General features: G+C 46.1%; 1 protein-coding gene across 1 annotated transcript in view; it reads right to left on the bottom strand.

Annotated features, from left to right (window-relative positions):
• SYNPR (synaptoporin) overlaps window positions 1–23,115 on the bottom strand; it is a 111,741-nt gene extending 88,626 nt beyond the window's left edge. The window contains exons 1-3 of the mRNA XM_010573329.1: window positions 23,098–23,115; window positions 22,952–23,013; window positions 20,463–20,466 (exon numbers count right to left, since the gene is read on the bottom strand). Of these exons, the coding sequence (XP_010571631.1) occupies window positions 20,463–20,466; window positions 22,952–23,013; window positions 23,098–23,115 (84 nt within the window). The remainder of the gene's footprint in view (window positions 1–20,462; window positions 20,467–22,951; window positions 23,014–23,097) is intronic.
• Window positions 23,116–23,165: the final 50 nt, after the last annotated feature.

Consider the following 23,165-nt stretch of genomic DNA (forward strand, 5'->3'; position numbering starts at 1 on the left):
GCAATGATCGGGCTGACAGCAGTGAAAATGGGGCAAGAGAGGAGTGCAAGGAAGAAAATCAGCCAGTGAAAGGCACAAGTATGGATGGTTCCTTGGCAGGAAAAATAATGCATAATACAGGGGAATAGTTTTCTGCCACAAACTAACTAAACTGAACTGGGACTATGTGCTGTACACATTAAACTGGCCCTTGCTGAAGGCTGTCTTCTGCTTGTAGGTCAATATTCCCAGTCTGCAAATTTGGTGTATGTTCTGTGATATCCTCTGATGCACCCTCCCCATTGTGCATCCCTCCATGCTATGGAAGTGAATAAAATTTAAATTTAGGATAGAAAACACAGCAAATGCTAATCAAAAATTTACATATGCTAACAACAGGGAGCACCAAACTAGAGGAGTATTAGGAAACCATGAGAGCCAACAGATTTTGTGGTACTTGCTCTGATTGTGCCAGCTGCTCTACGGACAAAACTGAGAATGCGGATGCTTTTCCAGAGGCGATGTGGCAGAAACTCAGGCTCAGCAGCACCACCTGAACAACTCTTACAAACTACCACATGCCAGAAAAGTGCAGAAAACACCTTCTGTGACTGAAGCAAAGAGCAAGAGATTTTCTTGGTCACTGTAACGCTACAAAGTTGTAAAAAGCTAAGCTTTGCAGCCAAAATACTCTTACATACTATACTAAGCAGCAATGCCCATGCTGTAGCCAGTGGTTGCTATTTCTGGCAGAAAAGCTGATTCTCTGATGACACTACTGCTACACCAAAAGGAACTGTCTTTTCTGATAAGGAGCCATTTCCCTGAGCCTTTGACTGCACTATTACAAGACGAGGCAAGTGATGTTACCCCTTCCCCAAGCCAGGGACATCTCTTATAATTAGGAAAAGCTTATGGCACTTAAACCCCTTGATAGGCAAGTGAAATCAGTGAAGTACTATTAATCCTCACAGCAATTAATTCAGCATAGAGCAAGCCCTGGACAGACACACATCCACCTCTGACAGACTCAGAATGGCTATGTGCTTCCACACCGGCATAAAATGTGCAGATCTACCTCAGATTTTAAAAAGTCCAGTGTGGAAATACTGGATGTGCTGGGGTGCTGAGCACAAAACCCACGTAATGAAGGGTTTGGATTTAATAATTTAATCTTGTGGTGGTTTTTGTCATAAAACCACACCTTCTTTTTGGGAAAAAATCTCATTTTTATAATATGTGGTCCCAACAAAAGAATGCATTCTTCCTTAGATTTACTCCTGAATAAAAACCAGCTTGGCATCTTTGTTGGTTGAGACAAAAATAAATCACAACCTGCCAGATGTGAGCTATAATAATGGTGGTGGTGATGATTTTGAGTTTGTTCCCCCCCCCACCCCCCAAGTATACTAGTTATGAAACAGAGACTGAAAGGACTGAAAGAGAATTTCAGCATCTTTAATTAAGAAAACAGAATGAACTAGAAATCTGGAAAATAACTTGTGACTAATATGCAGATTTTATCAGCTTGCAGATCGGAAGCCACAGTTTGCTGGAAGTTGTCTCCTTTTTGCTAATTTTCCTCAGATGAAAAAGGCACTTGTGTTCTCTCTCTGAGTGCTTTGCCTCCATGCCTTTTGCAGCATATGCTCAAGTTTGCAGTTACTATTGATAGAATGGGAAAGAATTACAATTCTTAAGATTTTATGAAAAGTCTTTTTAAACCTAAATGCTGTAGAATTTAAATCGTAATTCAGATATTCACACTCAAACATCAGTCCTGGAAGCTTCCCTTGCAAAATTCCTCCCATAGATAGAATTTAATTTAAATAAAGGCTGCAATGGTGCACGTGTTTAGACTGTGGCCTCACCGGAGCCTGCGTACATGCATGAAAGCTGGCGATGACAACAGAACAGTAGAAGTGTTCAGACTATTTTAGGCCAAACGTCCAGTGGGACACTTGAAAACTGCTAATTTGGAAGAGGATAGACACATGACTTCAGAGCAAGAAGAGAAGTCTGCTCTGTGATCATTAGCTGAAACCCTGGGAGTATCTGCGCAATTAGCAGAGGGAGGTGGCTCAGCAAGAGGGCTGGGAGAGCAAAGCCCCACAAGTGAGGGATGCCCACGCCCTAAGAACGCCTTCCTATCAAGCATTTCTTGAGCCCACCAGCCCCTGTGCTAAGGTATGGGAAGCCGAAGTCAGTCATAATCTGCGAAAGGGACAAAACCCTGTATCACACACAAGATTACTCCTGCAGGATTGGGGCTTATAATGACTCTCAACCAGTTTTCTGCAGGGGTCAAATCCTTGGTTCCCTTTCCCCCCAAAAAGCAAAAAAAAAAAAAAAAAGGGGCAAAAAAAAAAATCTGCTAAAGAACCAAGGGTGCTGATGGGCTCTGGATTGCATGTCAGAGGCTCTGTGAGAGCAGCAGTAGATTTGGTCCCCCTGCAGCAAGGGCAACCACTGCCAGAGCACTACCCCTACCCCAGGTGCTGGTGCCACACTGGCAGTTTGGGGGAGAAAGTGCACGAGACGGTGCACATCATAGAATCATAGAATGGTTTGGGTTGGAAGAGACCTTAAAGATCATCTAGTTCCACCCCCCCTGCCATGGCCAGGGACACCTTCCACTAGACCAGGTTGCTCAAAGCCCCATCCAACCTGGCCTTGAACACTGCCAGGGATGGGGCAGCCACAGCTTCTCTGGGAAACCTGTTCCAGTGCCTCACCACCCTCACAGTGAAGAACTTCTTCCTTATACCTAATCTAAGCCTACTCTCTTTCAGCTTAAAGCCATTGCCCCTTGTCCTACCACTACATGCCCTTGTAAAAAGTCCCTCTCCAGCTTTCCTGTAGGCCCCCGTTAGGGACTGGAAGGCCGCTATAAGGTCTTCCCAGAGCCTTCCCTTCTCCAGGCTGAACAACCCCAACTCTCTCAGCCTGTCTTCACAGGAGAGGTGCTCCAGCCCTCTGACCATCTTCGTGGCCCTCCTCTGGACCCACTCCAACAGTTCCATGTCTTTCTTTTATTTTGGGGACCCCAGAGCTGAACGCAGCACTCCAGGTGGGGTGTCATGAGAGCAGAGCAGAGGGGCAGAGTCCCCTCCCTCGACCTGCTGGCCACGCTTCTTTTGATGCAGCCTGGGATACGGCTGGCTTTCTGGGCTGCAAACACGCATTGCTGGGTCACGTTGAGCTTCTCATCGACCAACCCCCAAGTCCTTCTCCTCAGGGCTGCTCTCAATCCACTCATCGCCCAGCCTGTATTTGTGCTTGGGATTGCCCCCACCCATGAGCAGGACCTTGCACTTGGCCTTGTGGAACTTGGTGAGGTTCGCACGGGCCCATATCTCCAGCAATCTGTCGAGGTCCCTCTGGATGGCATCCCTCCCCTCCAGCCCAGCAGACAGAGCAGCTCTGTTCCTGCCCTTGCTCACCTCTGACTCTGCAGCCATGCCACAGGAGACGAGATGTACAGTGGGGAGAGCGCAGACGGGGCATTACGCTGCCCACCTCTGCGCTTCTTTCCTTCTGCTCCGATTCGAGAATTTTGCAAGGCATTTCAGTCACAAAATGCTAACTATGCCAAACTTAGATCACATCAGCGTAGCACAGTATGTAACTCTGAATAGGAAAACTGATTTCCATCTTATTAGGCATGCAACGAACTAAAGGCGCCACAAATAGGAAGTATATGCATCTACCTATAGGAATGCCTTTGTTACACTCGAGGACTGTAACTATGAATTAGACCTGAAAACAAAATTTCCATTTCCTAGGCTTTTTTCTAAAGCACCATCACATGGATGCAGACGCAGATATACAAGCTCACACAAGCTCTTAGATGAAGTGACTAACGCTATCATAATATGTATGACCGGGTAAGAAACATGATACTGTCACTCAGTTAACAACACCATAAATGAGAATGTAACAGAGAAAATGTATCCCTAAGGAGTGTGAAAATACGTTAACTCCTTGATGCTCTTCAGAATCCATTATCAGCTACAGAAGGCACGCCATGATATCCAAATCCTGAGTGTCAAAGATTAAAGACATGATACACAGGCATAATCAATTTTAATTACATTGCTTCATCCACAATCACTCTGTAAACAGGTCTGGAGCTAGTTGGATCAATAAGTGAATTCCCATCAAGTGCAACGAGCTGCACATTCAGCAGGATAAGTTATCCCTGCCTATGGCTACAAAAAAAAAAAAAAAGAGTTTGTTCTCAGCATTACCAGGACAAGATCACTTTTAAATTGGCTCAGGCTGCAGATCACAGCATGGCCAGCCCACTGCTTCCCAAAGGCTCGCTGCAAAGGGCAAGGCTTTCAGAGCGGCCGCAGATAGCTTACGTACCCACCGCGGTGGTCTTCATTATATTCGGTATTTGAAGCATAAAACATTCAACAACAGGATATTTTAACTCCTAAAACCAGTCAATTACGTTTGCTGAATTAGACTGTGTGACTGAGTTGGTAAGCACAACGAAGGAAGAGGAGTGAAACAAAAGCCCAGTTTAAAATAGGTCGCTCCTTTAGAAAATTTTGTAATTACACACTGCAAATGCATTTGCATGTCCAATGAGTAATGCATGTTTCTTGCGATGAGAAAGCCTGGAAAAGCTTAATCAAAGCCTAGCTTATCAGCAAAGGCTAATTGGCTTCCATAGTGCATCATCCAGCAGAATCTAGCATTAGTACAAGCTTCGCCAACCATTAGTTGGCAGAAAATCCCAATTTATTTTGATAACAGAGGTCATACCTCCGGGGGTTTCCATGACCACATAATCAGGTGGTGCATCAGTGGCCCATCCCATGCCCTCCAGTCAGCATCACCCAGTTAATCAACTCGACAGCCAGGAAAGATGGGAACTGACCATGATACAAAGAGTAATTTGGGAAGGAAGAAAGGTACAAGGGTGATACATAATGAGTTGAAATCTTTTTCTTTTAAGAAAGAGTGCAAAACAGAAACTAATTAATAAACTGCCATGAGTAACGCAACCAAAAAATGCAAAATAATGATGGACTGAAGTTTTCCCTACAGCGAGCTGTCATCTCAGTTTGTGAACTGTAAGGCTGATTTCCCCAGTGTTATGCAAAGAAATGGCCTTTTTTTCCTTCTATTTAGACTTCATATTTTAGCTGCTGAGTCTTATTTACACTGAGGTGGGTTTGCAGGTAAGGAATAAACCTAACCCTTCTCCTCCTGGGCATGATCTGCCTGTGCAAAAATGTAATATTCTGGGGAAGCACATCTTAGTAGTTCCAGACTTGGATTTCCACCAGGACAACACATGACAACAAATGACAAAACCTAAAGAAAGTCAGACCTTATGGGGGGCGGGGGTTAAACACATTTTATATAAAGATTAATTTATTCATTTAACACTTCATCTGAAATCATCTTACATCTGCGTCACAGCCTGAAATTGTTACAGGCAACCTAGTAGAAAGTATCACGAGATAGCATTGGCTTGGTGCGAGTCAAAAGCAAGGAGCTAGAACCAGAATTTATTGCCATACTAAACCTAGTATGCAGGAAATACTTTTGCCATTTCAGTTCAGTGGCTAAATTCAAGGGTGAAGAATCAAACCCCACCAGGACCACCTGTAAGCGTCTCGTGGCTATTTGCCACCAGGCCACAGCAAAATATCTTCTTGGAGTCTCATAGAGCTGTCAAAGAAGCATGTATTGTACAGTGCAAAGGTAAAGGAGATAGCTCTGTAAGCATTATAGATTCATCAGTACAGCACTTCATTGCTGAGAAGCTGAGCTAATTCGCACTGCCCCATTGACAGCATCACATTAGGATCCATCCTATGCCCTCCCCATGGCACTGCTCGGAGTTGAGTAGGTCCCACCAGCTCACGCAGAGCCGGCCAAGGCATATCTGGATGACACGTGGTGCATGCCCTGCTAGCGTTTGTCATTCAAATCACCCAGCTACAAAACTCCAACCACAACGGTTAAACACAAGCAAAACAATCTAATTTTGTGCTTCAGAAGACCAACTAAAAGTCCCCTCACCGTCTGCAAATCCAAGTGCCAGACCTGGGCGATTAGGACCGCGTGTTTCCTAGGTGATAAGCCTTTCATTTTTCTGGAAGACATTTGAAATAGAGCATAGGAAGATTAATCCTCCCCAGAGAAGAGAGAGTTCACTGGCTAATTTCTCTTGCATTTAGATGTAATAATTAGGCGTATTGATTCTTCTGCTTTGTTCCTTACCGTTATAATGAAATAATTAAGACAACTTCAAGGAAATATTTGAAAGCTCATTTCACATTGTCTCTTCAAACATGGGCCACCTAACACTTAGGTGCACACTCAAAGGGAAAAGCAAAGGCAGACTCTTGCCTTATTTATCTCCGTAATTCATCAGGCACCAACTTCAGGCAGCAAAATGCTGCCTCAGGCTCCACTCCATTTGCTGCCTATCATGACTATGAGCAGCAACACAAATGAGATCCATCTGGTGTGACCAGGACACACATTGCTCTGCTAAGCTCTCACAGCAGCTTGTTATCAAGGGGGACTGGAGAGAGGCTGAACCCCTCCAAGAGTTATGAAGAAAAAAAAAAGCAACATTTGTAATTCCCCTTGCAGAGCCTCAAGGTAGCATTCTTGCAAAATATTATGCAAATGTTATTTCTAGTTCAAATTTTTAAGTTTAAGATTCTCGGAAGATAATGCTGAAGTGTCTACACTGAAGAGCACTCATGATCTCCATTCTCTCAGACAGCAGCACAACCAGATTTTTCAAATACAAGTATGAAATTATCCACGAAGGGCTCAACCTTTGCACTGCATCCACAGAAGGAAAAGGTACCCCTGAGACAAGTGGTTTTGGGGCTCCCTGATGGTCCACAAGGAGGTACAGCTTGGTTGAATGGATCAGGGCCTAAACTGTATGCAATGTGCACATCTGCATGGATACTCGGGTAGAGCCAAAACTGGAACAATTATTAGAAAGATGAATGAAGATATTAAACATGTAAAAAGTTCTGAGAAAAGCAACTTAAACTGCAAAGGATTTTCTCATGTCTAATTCAACATTACTAATTCAACAGTTGGTAAGAGTTCTCTGATCTCTCCAGCATGTCTCAGATTTAAATAATTTTCAGCAATTTGGTATTAAATAGCCTTTAAAATATTAATCTTGTAAAAACACAGGGAAATGCATATGCATTTTAATACATGCTTGCTTCAAAAATACGACTAAGCCCAGCTGATACAAAATCATAGTCTCCCAGCTGCTAAGGGGCAAACGGGATGACTGAAAAGAAAGAGCTCACCCCCCCAGAAACATGCAGATATGCTGTCCTGGAATATGAGACCAGATGTGTTAGATGTGGATGAGCATTTAGGTCCAAAGTGAGCACCAAACTTTCCAGAAGTGAGGCATTTACTGCAGACTGTGATCACTAGAATATCTTGACCCAAGAAGTGAAGTCGCAGCCTTCTCCACCTTTTCCCTTTGTGCAAAGCTCACTCAGACCCTCATGACTGACGTGGCTCTGGCACAGTATTAGCTATTAACATTTAATAGGCGTCTCCTGTATCTAGTGGTCACTCTGACAGCAGGGGACCGATGTTTATGATTGAACACTTCAAACAGAAATCTTAGATGTGGCTACCTCTCAGGAGGAGGAAACATCTAAAGAATGTGTTTTTCTGATATTTATATTCCCTTAGAACTGGTGTTTTCTGTATGACTCACATCCATGTTTTTCACTTGTGATATTTTTAAACTCCGAGATCCAGCACTGATTGGAGTGCAAAAAGTGTGACTTTTCTCCCGTCCTACCCTGAAGGGCCTTTCAGCCCGCTACAGGTGACAGTAGGAACTGGGAATGGGTCACCTCCAGGTTGACTATGGGGACAGAAAGCCTAAAAGAAATAGCTTTGGGGTTTATGAACGTCAGTCATATGTGAATGCTAAAACCTGGCAGGTTTAATGGAATAGAAGTACATAGACCCATTTCCTATGAGAACATCATCTGTATTTGAAAACAAACAGAAAAACCCACCCAGAATAAGGGTGCCTTTCTCTCCCCTCCACCCAAGAGTATCTTTTCAGTCTAGATCAGAGCTAAATTTAAAAAAATGCAGTTAATGAAATAAACAATTCAAGGAGATATTCTCATGACAAGTGATCCAATGCAGATTGTTTACATGAATTTCCTCCTGCTGCACATCCCTTCTCAAATTCAGCATGCTCATTAGGAGGGCATCATGGAGAAACCCATGCCTGTCATAGCTGTATGGTAGGGGCTGCACCCAGAGTGTCCAGGCCTCAAAAAGCCAAAAGCTGCAGAAAAGAAATACAACAAATAACAATAAAAGAGTTTCAATGCCTTGAAACTGCTCCCTGGAGTCCAGCTTCTCTTTCAGCTTGGACAAAGCTGAAGGGTTCCTTGCTGGAGCAAGCCTCACCATGAAATCTTGTTGGCTGGGCTAAAATGTCTTTAACATCAGGTGAATGTAAATGCTGCCTTTCTTCAAATACAGTTTAGTTCCTTTATAGCATCGTTCAAGAGACATAAATGCCAGCCTCAAGCTCAGACAGACACAACTAGCTGTTCAAAGGAAAATCATGGGCAAGACTTTGCTCTGGGCGGAAGGATTTTGCTAATGGTTTTGCAAAACATTTTTTTTCTGCAGGAGCCAGGAAGAGGAGGAAAGTTGAGGCAGAAGAACCACACAAGCAGTCAGAACAACAATACAACCTGGAAACTTGAGAAAAGGCAAGAGAAGGGTTTCTGCCCAGCCAGGGGGGAAGGAGGCTGCGGACGCAGTGTCCCTCACTGGATGCAGGAGCGAACCAGGCTCCTCCGTACTGCCAGTGCAAATAAACACGAGTGCATCACCAAAACATCTGAAGCAACTTCTTCTTTTAAAAGAAATAACCTGCAAAGGTCTGAAAATTTGGCTAACGATTCAGATCAAAAGGGGTAACATTATCACAGAAATCCATTCAGTCTATACAAAAATTTCTCCATCTCTCCAAGTGACAGGGAATACACTGTTCTCTTTGCAGTAACCCAGAACTGTACAAGATACAGAGTTTAAATACATTTCCATTCAGATAAGTTATCTCTTCCCCTCCCCACCAGCAGCTTTTAAAAGATGCATCTTGAACTTGCAGCACTGGAGGGTTTTTTCTTCTCGGATTTTTAATTCACTGGCATCATAAAGACCTTTAGCGATTTACAGTGTGAAGAGCACTTTCTCTTCGGATTGCCCTGCTTTGAGCCAGTTTGTACATCACGGTTACTTCATTACTTACATTGCATTACACAGGGGCAAACGAAGCAGCCGCGCTCCTCTCTGCGGCAGATGTGCCCCAGGGCCGGCACGAGCCAGATGTTTCCCAGGGCCCCACGGCAGGCGCAGAGGCTGGGCTGCCCGGCTGCTTTACCCCAACTGCCCCTCCGCAGCGGTGAGCCAGACCACACACTTCGTACCCTCACGCTAGCTTGGAAGAGGGGTAAATCAGAGAAATGCTGCAGAGGAGGCAGCCACATCGTCAGGCTACACTAATCAAGGTGCTGCAATTAGCAAAATGAAAAAAAAATAAAACCGAAACAAAACAAAAAAAACTTGTGGGAGACATCCAAATTCTGTTGAACTATGGAAGGAACACCAGAGGGACCAGAATATATTTCTTCCTGCCTCTTGCTGTGATGGTCTTAGCTATTTGTCCTCCTGCAAGTCAGCAGGACACAAGCCAGACTGCTCAAACTCTGAAGCCGTGCTCCCCCCACGTGTGGTTTTGGTGACAGTTTCACGAGGGGTTTAGAGCCACAAATTTCAGGTTTAGCAACCATGACCAACCAACATGCAAAGCTTTCGCCCTGTTACTCAGTCACTGCCTAACAAAATGGCATCTTGGCCAGAAAATCCCATGGGTTTTCCTCACACGTGTTCGAAGCAGAGCACTCCCACAGCTCATTGCCTAATTCCCGACTGCTGCTTCTGCGAGACGTCTCTTTTCCCTGAGCCCTTCCTAACCGTACATGCTACACTTTGGCTTTAAACGTCACAAACACTACAGGTGGTAAAGAACAGAATAGACTCCAGGAAGCTCGTTTTCCTCTCTGAAGGCACCTGCGCTTTCTTGGTAATGTGGTAAGCTGATGAAACGCCAGGAGGCCAGTCTATAGGGAATACATGAGCGCTATACATGGCACATTGAATCCGATTTTGCTGCATACCACCATATGGAAGAGAATCTCAGCGGCATCAAACGTTTACCTAAACTCCATTAATGTCTTCTCCAAGCCAATATTTATAGCATACACACCAGTAGCTGCTGTCAGAGTGTGTATAAATGTTAAACTGAACTGTTAAAGAAACATAATGACAGATGTAGAGATGCTGAAGAGTGCAATCTATTCTAATTTATGATAATTTATTTCCATCATCTGGAGCCCTATTCAGAAGAGAAAGCTGAATGCATCCCAAAGCGCATCACGGGGTGGAGTCTAAAAATCCCCAGAAAAAAAATATCTCTTTTAAACCAAGCAAGAGTACTCTTGTCCTAACACCCAGGACATGCTTAGCAATCTCTCTGTGCAGAAGTAATACGGATGTGGGGTACTCGAGCCCTGCCTCCCAGCAGCCCAGTGACACACAGGTTTTATTGCAAGTTGGGAATAGCTGGGAACTGTTTGTCCCACGAGAGATGTTTGATCATTGCTGAGTCACTACTTTTGGGGGACTAAGCTGAGCAAAAAACATTTATTAGCTCTGTCAGAGCCTCATCCCATGAGAGATGTTTGATCATTGCTGAGTCACTACTTCTGGGGGACTAAGCTGCACAAAAACCATTCATTAGCTCTGTCAGAGCCTCTTCAGCTGCATTAACAACCAATGCTGCACCCATGGGTGGCCAGTGCTAATGAGCACATAAATAAAAAGATGGAAAACTATTTTTAAAAGCTATGCCACGGTGAGCTATATGGCAGAAAGAGCTTTTCTATTTAATTCCTCAGCAAGGCAAGCTGTGCTGGATCGGTTCTGCCATGAGACCTGAGCCCCGTCTCAGTCTCCTGTTGCTGTCATTCTGCTGCAAAACCATGATGAAGGGGATGAAAAAAAGGGGAAAAAAAAAAAAAAAAAAAAGGCAGTGACAGCACTTGGTCCTCGCAGTGGGGAGTGCTGCCAGGCCGTGGAAGACCGCAGGGAAGGAGCTCACTTTCACGGCATCGTCCCTCCCCGGGAAGCACCGTAACGGGGGCTTTCTGCCGCATGGCACACCCAGCGTCCCCCGCATATGTCGGCCCGCCGCGAAGCCAGCTCCTGCTGCCTGCCAGGGCCTCGCAATCTGGACAGGCACAGATTTTGTGCTGGAACGGGCGCCCTCTCCGCAGAGCCGCCTGCCACGAGCGACAGGCTGCAACGGCAGCAGCGGGAGCGCGCACAGCCCACGGAGCCAACGCAGCAAAACAAGGAGGCTTATGATTCTCTCCTAAGTGGACCGTGCTGCCTCTGTGCAGCTCTGAAAAACTCCACGTTTGACCGAAAAAAGGGCTAGGCACACAATACAAGCAGAGACTACAACACCAACACGCACGCACTGTCTTAAAAGTCAGATGAAAATCTTCCACCAACACCATTTTCTGCATTTTGGACTCGCTCATCTTTTTCCAAAAACGCTGTCGTCTCCCAAAAGATGTTGGCTCTTCTTTGCAAGTCCCAGTGCTAAGGGCTTGCAGTATCTCCCCCGGGACCACTACTGCTGTGCCTCCAAGGAGTTTGGGTTGGCCCCTGGTGCTGCCCCTGCTCTGTAAATCAGGCTCCACAGCCGGACCGCACCGCCCCGACGCGCAGGAGGGTCACGCTCGGCACGATCCATCACCGACTCCTCCGGGAGGAGCGAGCCTGGGGCATCGCAGCAGGGTGCAGAGAGGAGAAGGAGAATACAACCCGATCACTGTTTCTTTACAGAAATATTTTGTGCTGAAATATTGTAGTTTCTGGCACAAATATTTCTTCATTCATGATCTCACCAGAATTCCAGTTGCCAGTGCACACTTAGATTAAAAATTATTTTTCCCCCAAGGAAATGAAATTCCTGTTCCCAAATCAGTTCTACCAATGACTCTTTTTGATGCAGCAATGACAGATGCTTCCCTGACATCTAGGTACAGCCCAAACCACAAAGGACAAATACTCCAGAGGCTCCTCAGTCACCTGCCGCAGGCTGTAACACTTGAGGAAACTCACTCTAATACCTTTTCTTGCCAGCAAAATACCACACGCTCCCAGCTCGCTTCCTTCCTCCCATCACCATCGAAGCCCAGCCACCAACAGCGCAGGGGAAATGACGTGTAACCACATCTTTATTTGAAGACTTTTCCACACGTTTAGAAATTGGCGGCGGTGGGGCTGCTTGGCTATGTGCCGCTCGGTACCCACGTCTTACATGGCTGCGTAGAAAGCCAGCAGCCTGCCAAATGCTCTCAAACTGGGCACTTGACTGGGACTAATCAAGAGATGTGCCCAGCCAATGCCATACAGTGTTGCTTCTGCTCTCTGACTGAGGGATCAAACTTTATTAATTATCCCACTTGAAACTGATTCTGTTCTGCAATAAAATCTCAGCTCCTGGCCTCAACCCTCTCCATGACTAATTCCATCAAGGAAACTCTTCTTGCAGCACCATTCACAGAAGTAGATTAAAAACGGGGACAGAATATGTTCAGAAAGAAGCTCTATTGAGCCATACTCCCGAATAATCTCCCTGTCCGCATGCCTTTGGCCACCAGTTGGAAAAGTCCGTTTGCGATGCACTCGGTACTTGGCAGCATGCAGCTTTTGCACTTTTATCCGTACTCAAATGCATCTGCGTGCAAGATTAGAACAAAACGCTGCTATGACACAACGGCAGGCACCATGTGCATCAGCTCACTGAGATCAAAGGCACACAGCAGCAGAGAATTTAATTAAAATGTTAAAATTAAACAGGAAGGCATCCATTGTTTAATTTTTTGGCAGGCGTGTTCTTTCAAACCAGGACCTAATTCCACTTCAGCACGCTGACTGCCCTTGGAGATGGCAATCAGGAGAGCTCTGCCGGATTTATCAGCTGCTGGATTTGGCGGTAGGGGAATCCCACACTTGCTTTGGTTTTCAAGCACGGTCTCTAAAAAAGCACTTGGAGAAACTGCTCAACTCCAAAGGATAATTATTGCAATATACGTATTCTGCAGCACTAAGCCAATTTCCAGTATCAAACCTAATCCCATTGGGCTGAGCACGACATACACCCACGGGCACCATTCCCTCTTACAGTCCCAACAGGGAGCTGTGACCTTGCCACGTTCAACTGCTCCCAGCCACCACTCTCTCCATAGGAAGGTTTTTTTTAAATAGGGTAAAAAACTGATGCAGAGCAGTTGGTTTTTTGTGTGCAACACAGCCTTTGTGTGAGGAGTAGCAGGGGTAAGCAACTATGCGGTTTTAAACTGACACACAGATGGGGGACGTGTCTTGTTTTGTTTTGCTTCGAGCATACCTCCAGCACACAGCCAGGGAGAAGATTATTCTGAAAACAGTTCAAGCAAGGCTCCAGTTTGCTTGTTAAATAACTGTAAGATATTTCCTGGCATCCTGGGGCATTTTGACGTGGATGCTGAAAGCAGCCATAGGCCATAATATGGCCCACATCAAGGAGGCTGAACCAAGAAGCCAGTTGTCTTCTTGGTTTTTGGGAACCCGGCAAGGAAGTTCTTGCTACTTCTGTAGTATTATTTGGTGTGCCACAGAGGCTTTTCACATAATATTAGGAAGATCAGCAAGTGCAGTGTCAAACACCGGGCCCCAATACAAGCACCTGACATGCAAGTGCCAAAGGATACGAGCTGAGGCTTATCACTTCAAGCCAAAGATACCTTGGATTTGCATCACCTGAGAAACAACACAGGCGGGCAGAGCGTTAACATCAGGAAAAGTGAAGATTGACGACAGGCACAATAAACTTCTTTTTGAAATTGCAAGAGCTACTGAAGAGCTGTTACTATAAATTATTTCCTGATGTATCAATGATCTTGCTGATGTTAGGCAGCATTTCTTTCCGAGATCTTCTGGGCAGAATTTCACCCTCAATACTTCAGGTTCCTGAGCACTTCTAGTGAATATTCAGTCAGGCTGTTTGCAGCAGGCTCTGATATTTCTCATGGAATGAAGATCAGGTTGACAGGTCGGGAGTTTTGCAAGACAGTCAAATCAGATTTATTTCTGACAGTGGGTCTGGGACAGTACACCTCTCATCTGAAAATGTGTAACACTTTATTGAAATCTTCCTGCTCCATAGTTTTTCTCCTGCTTCCTTAACACAGAGAAACAGGGAACTACCTCCCCGCTGCACATCTCAGTGCCGAGGATGCTTTTGGGGGACTTCTTAGCAAAGAGACATCCCCGATCCCCCAACAAAAGCCCCGTGTAGGGTGTCATGATCTCTGACCACTCTGAAAATGCCCTCGCTAACTTCTGCCTTGCGATGGCACCGCCAAACTGGGGCCAGGACATCTGCACCAGCACGTATCTGGGAACGGGAGCCCTCAGAGCTCCCCCCAAATTTTATCCCAAGCCCCAGGCTGCAGCACTTTCTGCTCACCACAGCATCAGCTCAGCAGCTCCCGCAGGCTCTGCCTCTAACACAGCCTTCTCCCCAGATGCTAAGGCATTTTGGAAAAGGCACAGACAGAACAGCTTGTTCAGAGAAACACATTTATCTATCCATTAGAACATCTCAAAGAAAGGAAAGGTAAGACAATAAAGGGCAATGAGGCACATTACTTCAGCCTTTCCTGGCCGTTTTTCCTGGATCATGCACGTACCCCACTGCTTTAAGGGCCAAAGTTGGCATTAAGCTTGTGAGACCTTTCTGCTTTCCTCTCCATGCCGAGGATCATAACATTGCTTCATGCCACAGATGGCTGCTCATCTGGAAACCCCCTCTCTTGAGGGGCCGTGTCAGTCTAATCCTCTGCTGATCTTTCTCCCCTAGCAGCATTAGGAAAATACTCAACCACAGCAGTAACCGAGCTGTCCGATGCCTGGGACGTGCCAAGTCCGATGCCAAGAGTCTCTGCCTCGACTTCGTTCCCTCTCACTCTAACCGATCTCTGAGCCTGACCGACAGGAGTTCTCACCTCACCATGCATTTCAGCTTAGGTTTGAGCAGTTTGCAAATGCATGCAAATACTATGTGCAAAAATCTTCTGGACTGTCCGCTCAGGGATGTACCTGCATCCGTAGGCTGCTAATGAGGCAACACCTAGTATTCTTTGTTTGTATAAAAGGTTCTTAGAGAATACTTCCTTACTTGACTGAATGCCATTACCAAACCCTTTCAATGCCATAATCTGTATCTACCATTATAACCACTGAAACCCCCATCGGTTTATGTGATTTAAGCATTTCCTCAAGAATGGGGAGCAATATTAGCTTTTCTAACCTAGTGAAGTATTTCGAGTGGGAAAACACTGCTTCCAAAGACAAACCCAGGAAGTCTCTACAATGGCCAGAAAATAAAACTGTGCAAATTAAACAAAGCAAAAAGCTCATCATTTGTCTATATTCAGTATTCTTTTGCTTTTGCCAAAAAGCAAGCAAGCTGTCACCTTAGCAACTATGTCACACTTTGCAGTACATACACCACTGTGAACAAACACCTTAAAAGCAGCACCTCCACACTATGTTCCTTTCCATAATGTTTTTTACGGCACTCTGCAGATCCCCCCTGAGCGTAACAGCCATTAAGACCCTTTGGCCAGTTGCTGGGCTGGAGAGCCAGCCAGACGGCCAAGTGCTGTTTTCCACACTGCACCCCAGGACCATAATACTACTTAACCATTTTTATTCGGTGCCAAAGGAGAAAGCGTGGTGTGAGCACTTTGCCTTCCACCACCAGCCCTGTGCAGAGCCCAGCGTTACCTGCTTTCTGCCTCTCCCCTCCTCCTGCGTCAGGAGGAGGTCCGCTCTCCCGGAGAAAAGGGGAGACTTCAGCCAGCGACCAGGAGGTCTCCTGCTCCTTGGGATCACATCTGGTGCCATGAATCCAGGTTAACTCAGGGACCACAGGATCCGAATGATGAAAGGGTTTTATCACAAGCACCTCCAAGCCTCTCCTCCCCTGACCATGACATTTGAATCCAGAGATGTCAACATGCAGGGCTTTTACCCAGAGCTCCAATTATGCTGATGCTGATTTACAGGAGTGACGGCTGAAACATCTCCCTCAAAAATTGGCAAGGAGACTCTAACCGTGTATGTCTAATGGCAGAAGCCTCTATCTCCATGCATCTTCTTGCTAGTTTGAAAGTCAGATCATTTTTGTTCTTCATTTCATAGAAACCTGGTTTGCATATATAATCAAATTTAGCATTAATGAGTCTCTCCTCATCTTCTATTCCTAATGCTTCCAACAGCCACATTTGGATAACGCCAGCAGATTCTGCCATCAAGAAGGTGGCTTGCCATGAGGAAATTTTACCAGTTTCACCCAGGGACTGCCCATGGAAGCAGTACATAACTCCAAAAATTCCCGCCTCTTGGAGCATTGTATCTCAACTATATTTGCTAATCCTACATAACTCATTTATACCAGATCCCACTCTGGACTGCTTGAGAATCATCAGGATTTAAATGAATTGTTAGGTGACCTTTTAAAATCAACTCTTCCATGATCACAATGTGAGCCTAAGTAGAAAACGGTAGTCACTTTTCAGATGAAAGATATAATTTATTTGCAATGAGGTCAGGCATTGCTGACCTTTCCTCCTTCCCTCCTTGCCTGTAAGAGCATTTGTACCATTTTAACAGCAACTTTTCGATGGGAGAAGATTAGCACGGTTCTCAGTTTCCAACAAGATACGCACACAGATAAACACGCACATGAACAGCATGCAGAACAGGCAGCTCTCTGCAGTCTGCGTAAAACCATGGGATCACAAGACAGATTTTCTGCCCTTTCACTTGTGTTCTGGGTTTTTAGTCTTTAGGGCTTCCATCCTTCTTCTGTTGCCCTGTCCTAAAAGCATATGGTTCATCAAAGCCAAAGGTTTCAGAATCACAAGACTCCCAGAAGTTGAGACTTCAAGACCACAAGGTAAAATACCATGTAGGCACTGTTATTGCTTCTGCTGCCTTTATCCCAGTCCCACTGACAGAGTAACATATGGCTTTCACATCTGTCTTCAGTGCGACTACAAAAACTTTTCAGATCTTTCCTGTCGCTCACAACAGACCCTGGTGTCTAATGGCAAAATCCACCTCCCAGTTCTTCCTAGTAAAATAATTTGTTCAACAGAGTTCCCTGCCTGCAGATTACTGATACCCTGGTATGTGTCCAGAAGCTGTAGGTCCAATGACAAAGACCGATAAAGCCTGTTTGCAGGGCTCAGGTCTCTTGGATGCTCACATCCCGCTGTTTGACTGGCAATTTTTGTCTGTACAGAGCTGCAGTGTATTTTGCATGCATTATGCTAAGCTGCCTATAAGAAATCATCCAATTAATGACAGCTTACAGAGAAGCGTTAGTTACATGGTAATTACCTTTCTAATATTAAAATACCATAGAAATGGATTTACATTTTTTGATTAAGTGGCACATGTTTTATTGGCCTGACGCTACACATACAAGACCTTTGAGGCAGTAACTGGGACCAGGTTTTCAAGAACAGCTAGGCACCTCCATCCCGAGGGAGACATAAAAAAAATTGACAATACATTTTTCACATGTGTTTGTGTATCTTACACATCAAGATGGATGGACCCAGCACTAAATGCAGCATCTGATCCTGGCATTGCATAAGCAACATCAGCAGGCAGAAAGAAATACTCTTTTTATTAAGGCTTTTATTTCAATATGAGGGCAGAGGACATCAACTTCTCAACTCTTCCAGCCCTGCATCCAAGAGGAGCACTAAGCTTCACCAAGGTTACCCTGCTCCATCACCCAAAGTCTCTGCCCACGCCAGAGTAGACAGCAGCCTTCTGGTTAAGCAAAAACCAAACACACACAAGCAAGCATGACAAAGAGTCTCAAGCAACTATAAAATATCTGAGGCCCATAATACACTATACAGAGCAAACCACTAATCACCCATGCCTCGTGCAAGCATTATCATCTTAATTTTTTTTTCATTTATTTTCAGTATCTCAAGATATCTAGGCTTTTCTAGGACATACTTGAAAGCATGCATCTACTTATGTCCATTCATATGCATGCAAATATAATCCAACAAAAGCGCTCCATGGCCAGATGAGCAATCAGCATTAGGACAAAAGATGAGACTTATTATCAGTCTTTCAAGATTCAGATTCCTTTTGCCTTCCAAATACACATCTGTTTGCAAGGCAAGGGGTGCTAACCCTTTCAGAATCCATACAATCAAAGCAAGCTTGACTCTTGCCAGGCTGGCAACAGCCTGGCCTTTTTCCTGGCCCACCAGTCAAAGGATCACACCGAGAAGGCAAGGAAGCAAAGCAAGGTTAGCTTGGTCCATGTACACACAGATTTTTCAAACCGCCTTGCAATTCTGCCTTGTCCAGTTTCCACCAGAGATGAATGGGGATTTGTCATCCAAATGCCCTGCACTGCTTTGGAAATATTTGGCACATCTCATGAAGATGCTCATGAGCAGTGATGATCTGCAGTCGTGCAAGGCCTGGGAATGTATTTTTTCAGCACAAAGGCAAGAATTAAAACAACTCCTCAGACACACGTGGGTTCATTGAACATCCGAACATCCGCTGCCAAGTTGTCCTATCAAGAAAAGCCCCAGTGTCCACAAGATTTGTCCTGCACCATCTGCCCTGATACAAGCAGCACTGGCTTAGACAGAGCTACTCGCACGGTCTTTGTGCCCAAAATACCCCCTCTGCTGTGCCCATATCGGCTTAGGCAGGGCTGCAAGCTGGCCGAGCAGGGAGCTTGTTGCACGGTATTTTACAACAACAACCTGCAGGTTAGCAGCCAGGCAATCACAGCACCTCCCAACCTGCAAAACAGTGGAGTTTCTGCATCTCTGCTATTTATCAAGGATTACAGGGAAAGGGGTTACGGACAGCACTGCAGCTCCTGTTATTTTACACGGAAACCAGGTAAGTGTCAGGTTGCTTTGGGTCTGCAGGAGGAAAGTTGTTTGTGACAAATCACAGCGAAGAAGCAGCAGAAGTTAATTAAAAACCTCAGCCTAGTGATACAAAGTTTCCATTTTTACAAAAATATTTTTGCAGGTAGCCACCTGCATGAGGTTGTTCATATCCCCATCACACTGCCATGTGCGGAGCCCCCTTTTCACTTCATTTGCTTCTGTAGGGCTCCAGAGAGGCAACGACTGCAAAACAGATAGACCCCAGCTGACAAACTTGCTTGTCTTGCTCACTTTTTGCGGACCCCATTAAAAGCAGTCTAAACATATCCAGAGATTCACAGGACTGAAATTAATCCAGGGAGATGAATGAACATATTTCTTCTCTTTCATCTTTCCTTATTCATTATTGTCAGGTGCGCGCATAGGAGAGTCATTTTTCAAGTGAAGCTGTAAAAGCGTTTGTGACATTGCAACTGGTTGTAGTGCCACAGTAGATTATCATGAGAAATAAGCTTCAGAAAGACACCCTCTTCTCATACAAAGATCTGTGGAGTAACAGCCAGGGGAATAAAGAGGAGCAAGAACAAACAAGGCTTTTAAACAGCTTTTCCCTGCCCCCAGCACATGCTGTGAAGCAAGAGTTGACTCAAAGCTGCAAACGTCCAGGGCCTATCTTGTATAGCTGTGTGCGGTTTTTCCAAGCCCGGATTTGTGACCCACATACTCCAAGTACACAATCTATTACCAAGGTAGAGTTAAAAAAATGCAACTCTTGCTTAATTGCTACAAGTTACTTTTTTTTTTTTTTCCTTCTTTTTCTTAACCTTTCCTGGGCCTGAGCCAACGTTGTCTCTTAAGGGCTTCTGAATGCAGTTTCTTGGCTGAAAATAAAATTACAAAGTACACGGGAAATACAAATGAAAACATGTTACAGTGCTGTGAATATTCAGAAGAATCAGTCTTATCTCAGCATCTTCTCTCTGGGTGTTAGGTGACAGTGAAAGTAGAAGATCGAAGGTCAGATAAAGTCCCTGCTCCTTGAGACATAGGTCCACGTCTGAGCCAGACTACAGGTAAGCTGGAATTTGCACACCTATAGATTGCTTCTGCAACAGTTAGTTTCACACCCAGGAAACCTACAGCCACCTCAGTTCTCTCCAGACTTGCAAATGTTTCCGCTTGTTAATACACAAATTTCAGCAGCACTGTCGTACAAGAGGTTTATTAATAAAGACGTGCTGACCCCCGAGCCACCGTGGGCCTACCCAAATTCCCCAGAAGATGAGAGTGCCAACTCAAGGCTGGACTGCCTGGACCAGCTGAGGACATTTTCGGTCTACACCATCTCCACCCTACCAGCCTTTCGGAGGAACCCCCGTACCTCTGCCATCTGTGCTGCAACACCACAAAGCCTCCCCCCGAGCACGAGAGCCACCCAACGCCCAGAATCGCTGCGTCACCAGCTGGGCTATGAACTTTATTTCTTTGCAGATGCAATCTAGGACTCCAGTGGGAGGTGTTAAGAGGTGCCATGAGTAGCATATCGGCTACAGTACAGAAACAACGGGGCAGAAATGCCAGTTCTCCCCTCCTTAGACTGCAGAAAGGGCTTTCCCCACCTCTGTGTCCTACCTGCTTGCTTTTCACACTAGAAAGCCAAAACTTGGCTTTCTGGGAAATATGCATTAAAAAAAGTGTAAGTTTTCTAAAAGCAGAAGTTAACACCTCCCTTTTAGATGACAAATAACCCAACAGAAGACAACATTAAAATTACTTGCACTTGCTTTCCCAAATCCTGAAACTCTGTAAAACTGGGTGTTATGATTCAGCTGCCACATCACTCACATGACACCGGTCACACCCTCTGACAGGTGATTACTCTAAAGCTCCCAAAAACTCATCAGCATTAACAAGAGCAGGTTTAATAAATTCCACTGTCACCAGCACTTTTTGCATAAAAAAACCTCCACTCGCACATCATTTAACACCTGAAATGAAACAGCTGTAAATCCAGCAATTAGCGGTATAATTTGACTGTTCTGATCAAGCATACTGAGGGCTGCGAGGCTGCCGGGGAATGTGGAAGCGGCTGCAGAATCAACTGGAGCATTTGGTCATTTTTTTGAAGTTTAAAATGATAATTAGGCTGATGAAAAGAATCTGAGGGAGACGGACACTTACTTGAGACTGGAGATGGCAGAGCGAGGTGGATAGCAGTTGGTAGGCATAGTGAGAGGATAAGGAAGATGGGAACAACAAGAGGAAGTGAATAGAGCTGGAATTCAGGTAATCCAAAAAGCCTTTCAAGTATATTAAAAAAAAAAAAAAAAAGTCTTCCACACTCTGAGGTATCACACACTAAAATGTGCTTAATTCTACTTACACATACATGTCAAAAGGGGAAAAAGTAATTTCTCAGACCATCTTAAATGTTAACACACTCTGCACCCTTCTGCCACATTCCCTTATCACCAAGGACTGATACACCTCAGCCACGTCAGAAGAGCTCTGTTTACATACAGCCGCATGTGCATTTATATATATACACCCAGGCAACGTGCAGATAGAGCGGCCAGAAGAGTTCTACATGTGGCTTTCAACCATGACAAAGGCAGCTTTTATATTCGGCTGTTGGAAGAAGTTACAGACCGAGGAAACTGCCAAGAGAAAAGAGTTCCCACTTGTTGTCCCGAGGACGCCAACGCACCGAGGGGAGAACAGCCCGTGCCCCCCCAGCCCGGAGCCCTTCCCGGAGGAGCTCGCTTCCCAACCACCACCACCACCAGACACAACTACACTGGGCAGATAGTCAAAAGACCACGCTCCCAGCAGTGATTTGCCATAGAAATAGCTTTCCTCCCCATTCTTCTGCTCCGCACCGAGCGCCGCAGAGGGGTTGAAGCACCCCCGGACCGGTGTCTGGGGTTCAACCCCTGAACATCCCAATTTCTCCTCGAGGTGGGAGCAGCAGCGCCGGGTGGGTTTGCAGAAGCTCTGGGCAAGGAACACGAGGGACTTTGGCCATTCTCAACGCGCGGGTCACCCTGCCGCGGGGCCACCTCGTCCCAAGCCCATGGCACCGCCACATCCCCATCACCCAGCTCTGCAAGACCTGATGTTTTGAGGTTCCCAGTGGAGAAAAGCTGCTGACCACGGGCAGGGACGGGGTCCGGGGCGAGCAGCTGCCCCCAGCACGCCAAAACAGCCCCTCGCCAACACCCCGCGGCCGGGCTGCGCGCGGCGGGTGCGAACATGTGGCTAAACGCACCCGCACGGGGACGTGCCCCCCAAAATACGTGGCTTACATAATTCCCCAGCCAGTCGGCGTTAGGGGAATGTGATTAATCCTCCATGACATGTTCTGAACTTTCCGTTCAGAGAGGCTCTCTCCTCCCGCAGACCTACTGGCGATGAATGTCATTTGACCTGCAGACTTCACTACGAATGAGCATCAGAGCAACAAACAGTGACATTGCTCTGCAAACCAATTATCTGCCTCCTTCCCCGCTCGGCCCAGAGACAAGTTTGCTAAATGCATAATGAGGATTTTTCGGGTTTTTTTCTTTTTTAAAAAAAAAAAAAAAAATCGTTTACATCCAACACGGGGGGAGGCACCCACAAACCCAGCCCCCAGCCCCCCCCGCCGGCCACATCGCTGTAGGATGAGAGTCCCCAGCCCCTGTGCGTCCCCCCCCACCCGCGTCCCCCGTCCCAGCTCCGGCTCCGGCTCCCACCTGTTCCGCGGGGCGCAGCGCCGTGCGCGCCCTTTAGGGACACCCCAACCCTCCCATCCCCGCGGCCCAAACCTCTACCCGACCCCCCCCCCCCGGGGGGGACTCCCCCACTCGAGCCCCCTGAGGAAGGCCAGCGGCTCCTTCACCACGCGGAAAGTGCCCGCGGAGGCGAGCTGCGGGCAGAGAAGAAGGAGTCAGACCCCCCCGCTCCTGCTCCGCGCTTTCTCCCAACCCGCCTCGCCCGGGTTCCCCCGTACCTGGTCCACCGCCTCCATGTCGCCGCAGCCCCGCGGAGCCGAGCGGTGCGGAGCGGAGCGGTGCGGAG

This window comes from Haliaeetus leucocephalus, unplaced genomic scaffold (assembly GCF_000737465.1).
Source record: "Haliaeetus leucocephalus isolate CR32 unplaced genomic scaffold, Haliaeetus_leucocephalus-4.0 Scaffold2, whole genome shotgun sequence".
Taxonomy (NCBI): domain Eukaryota; kingdom Metazoa; phylum Chordata; class Aves; order Accipitriformes; family Accipitridae; genus Haliaeetus; species Haliaeetus leucocephalus.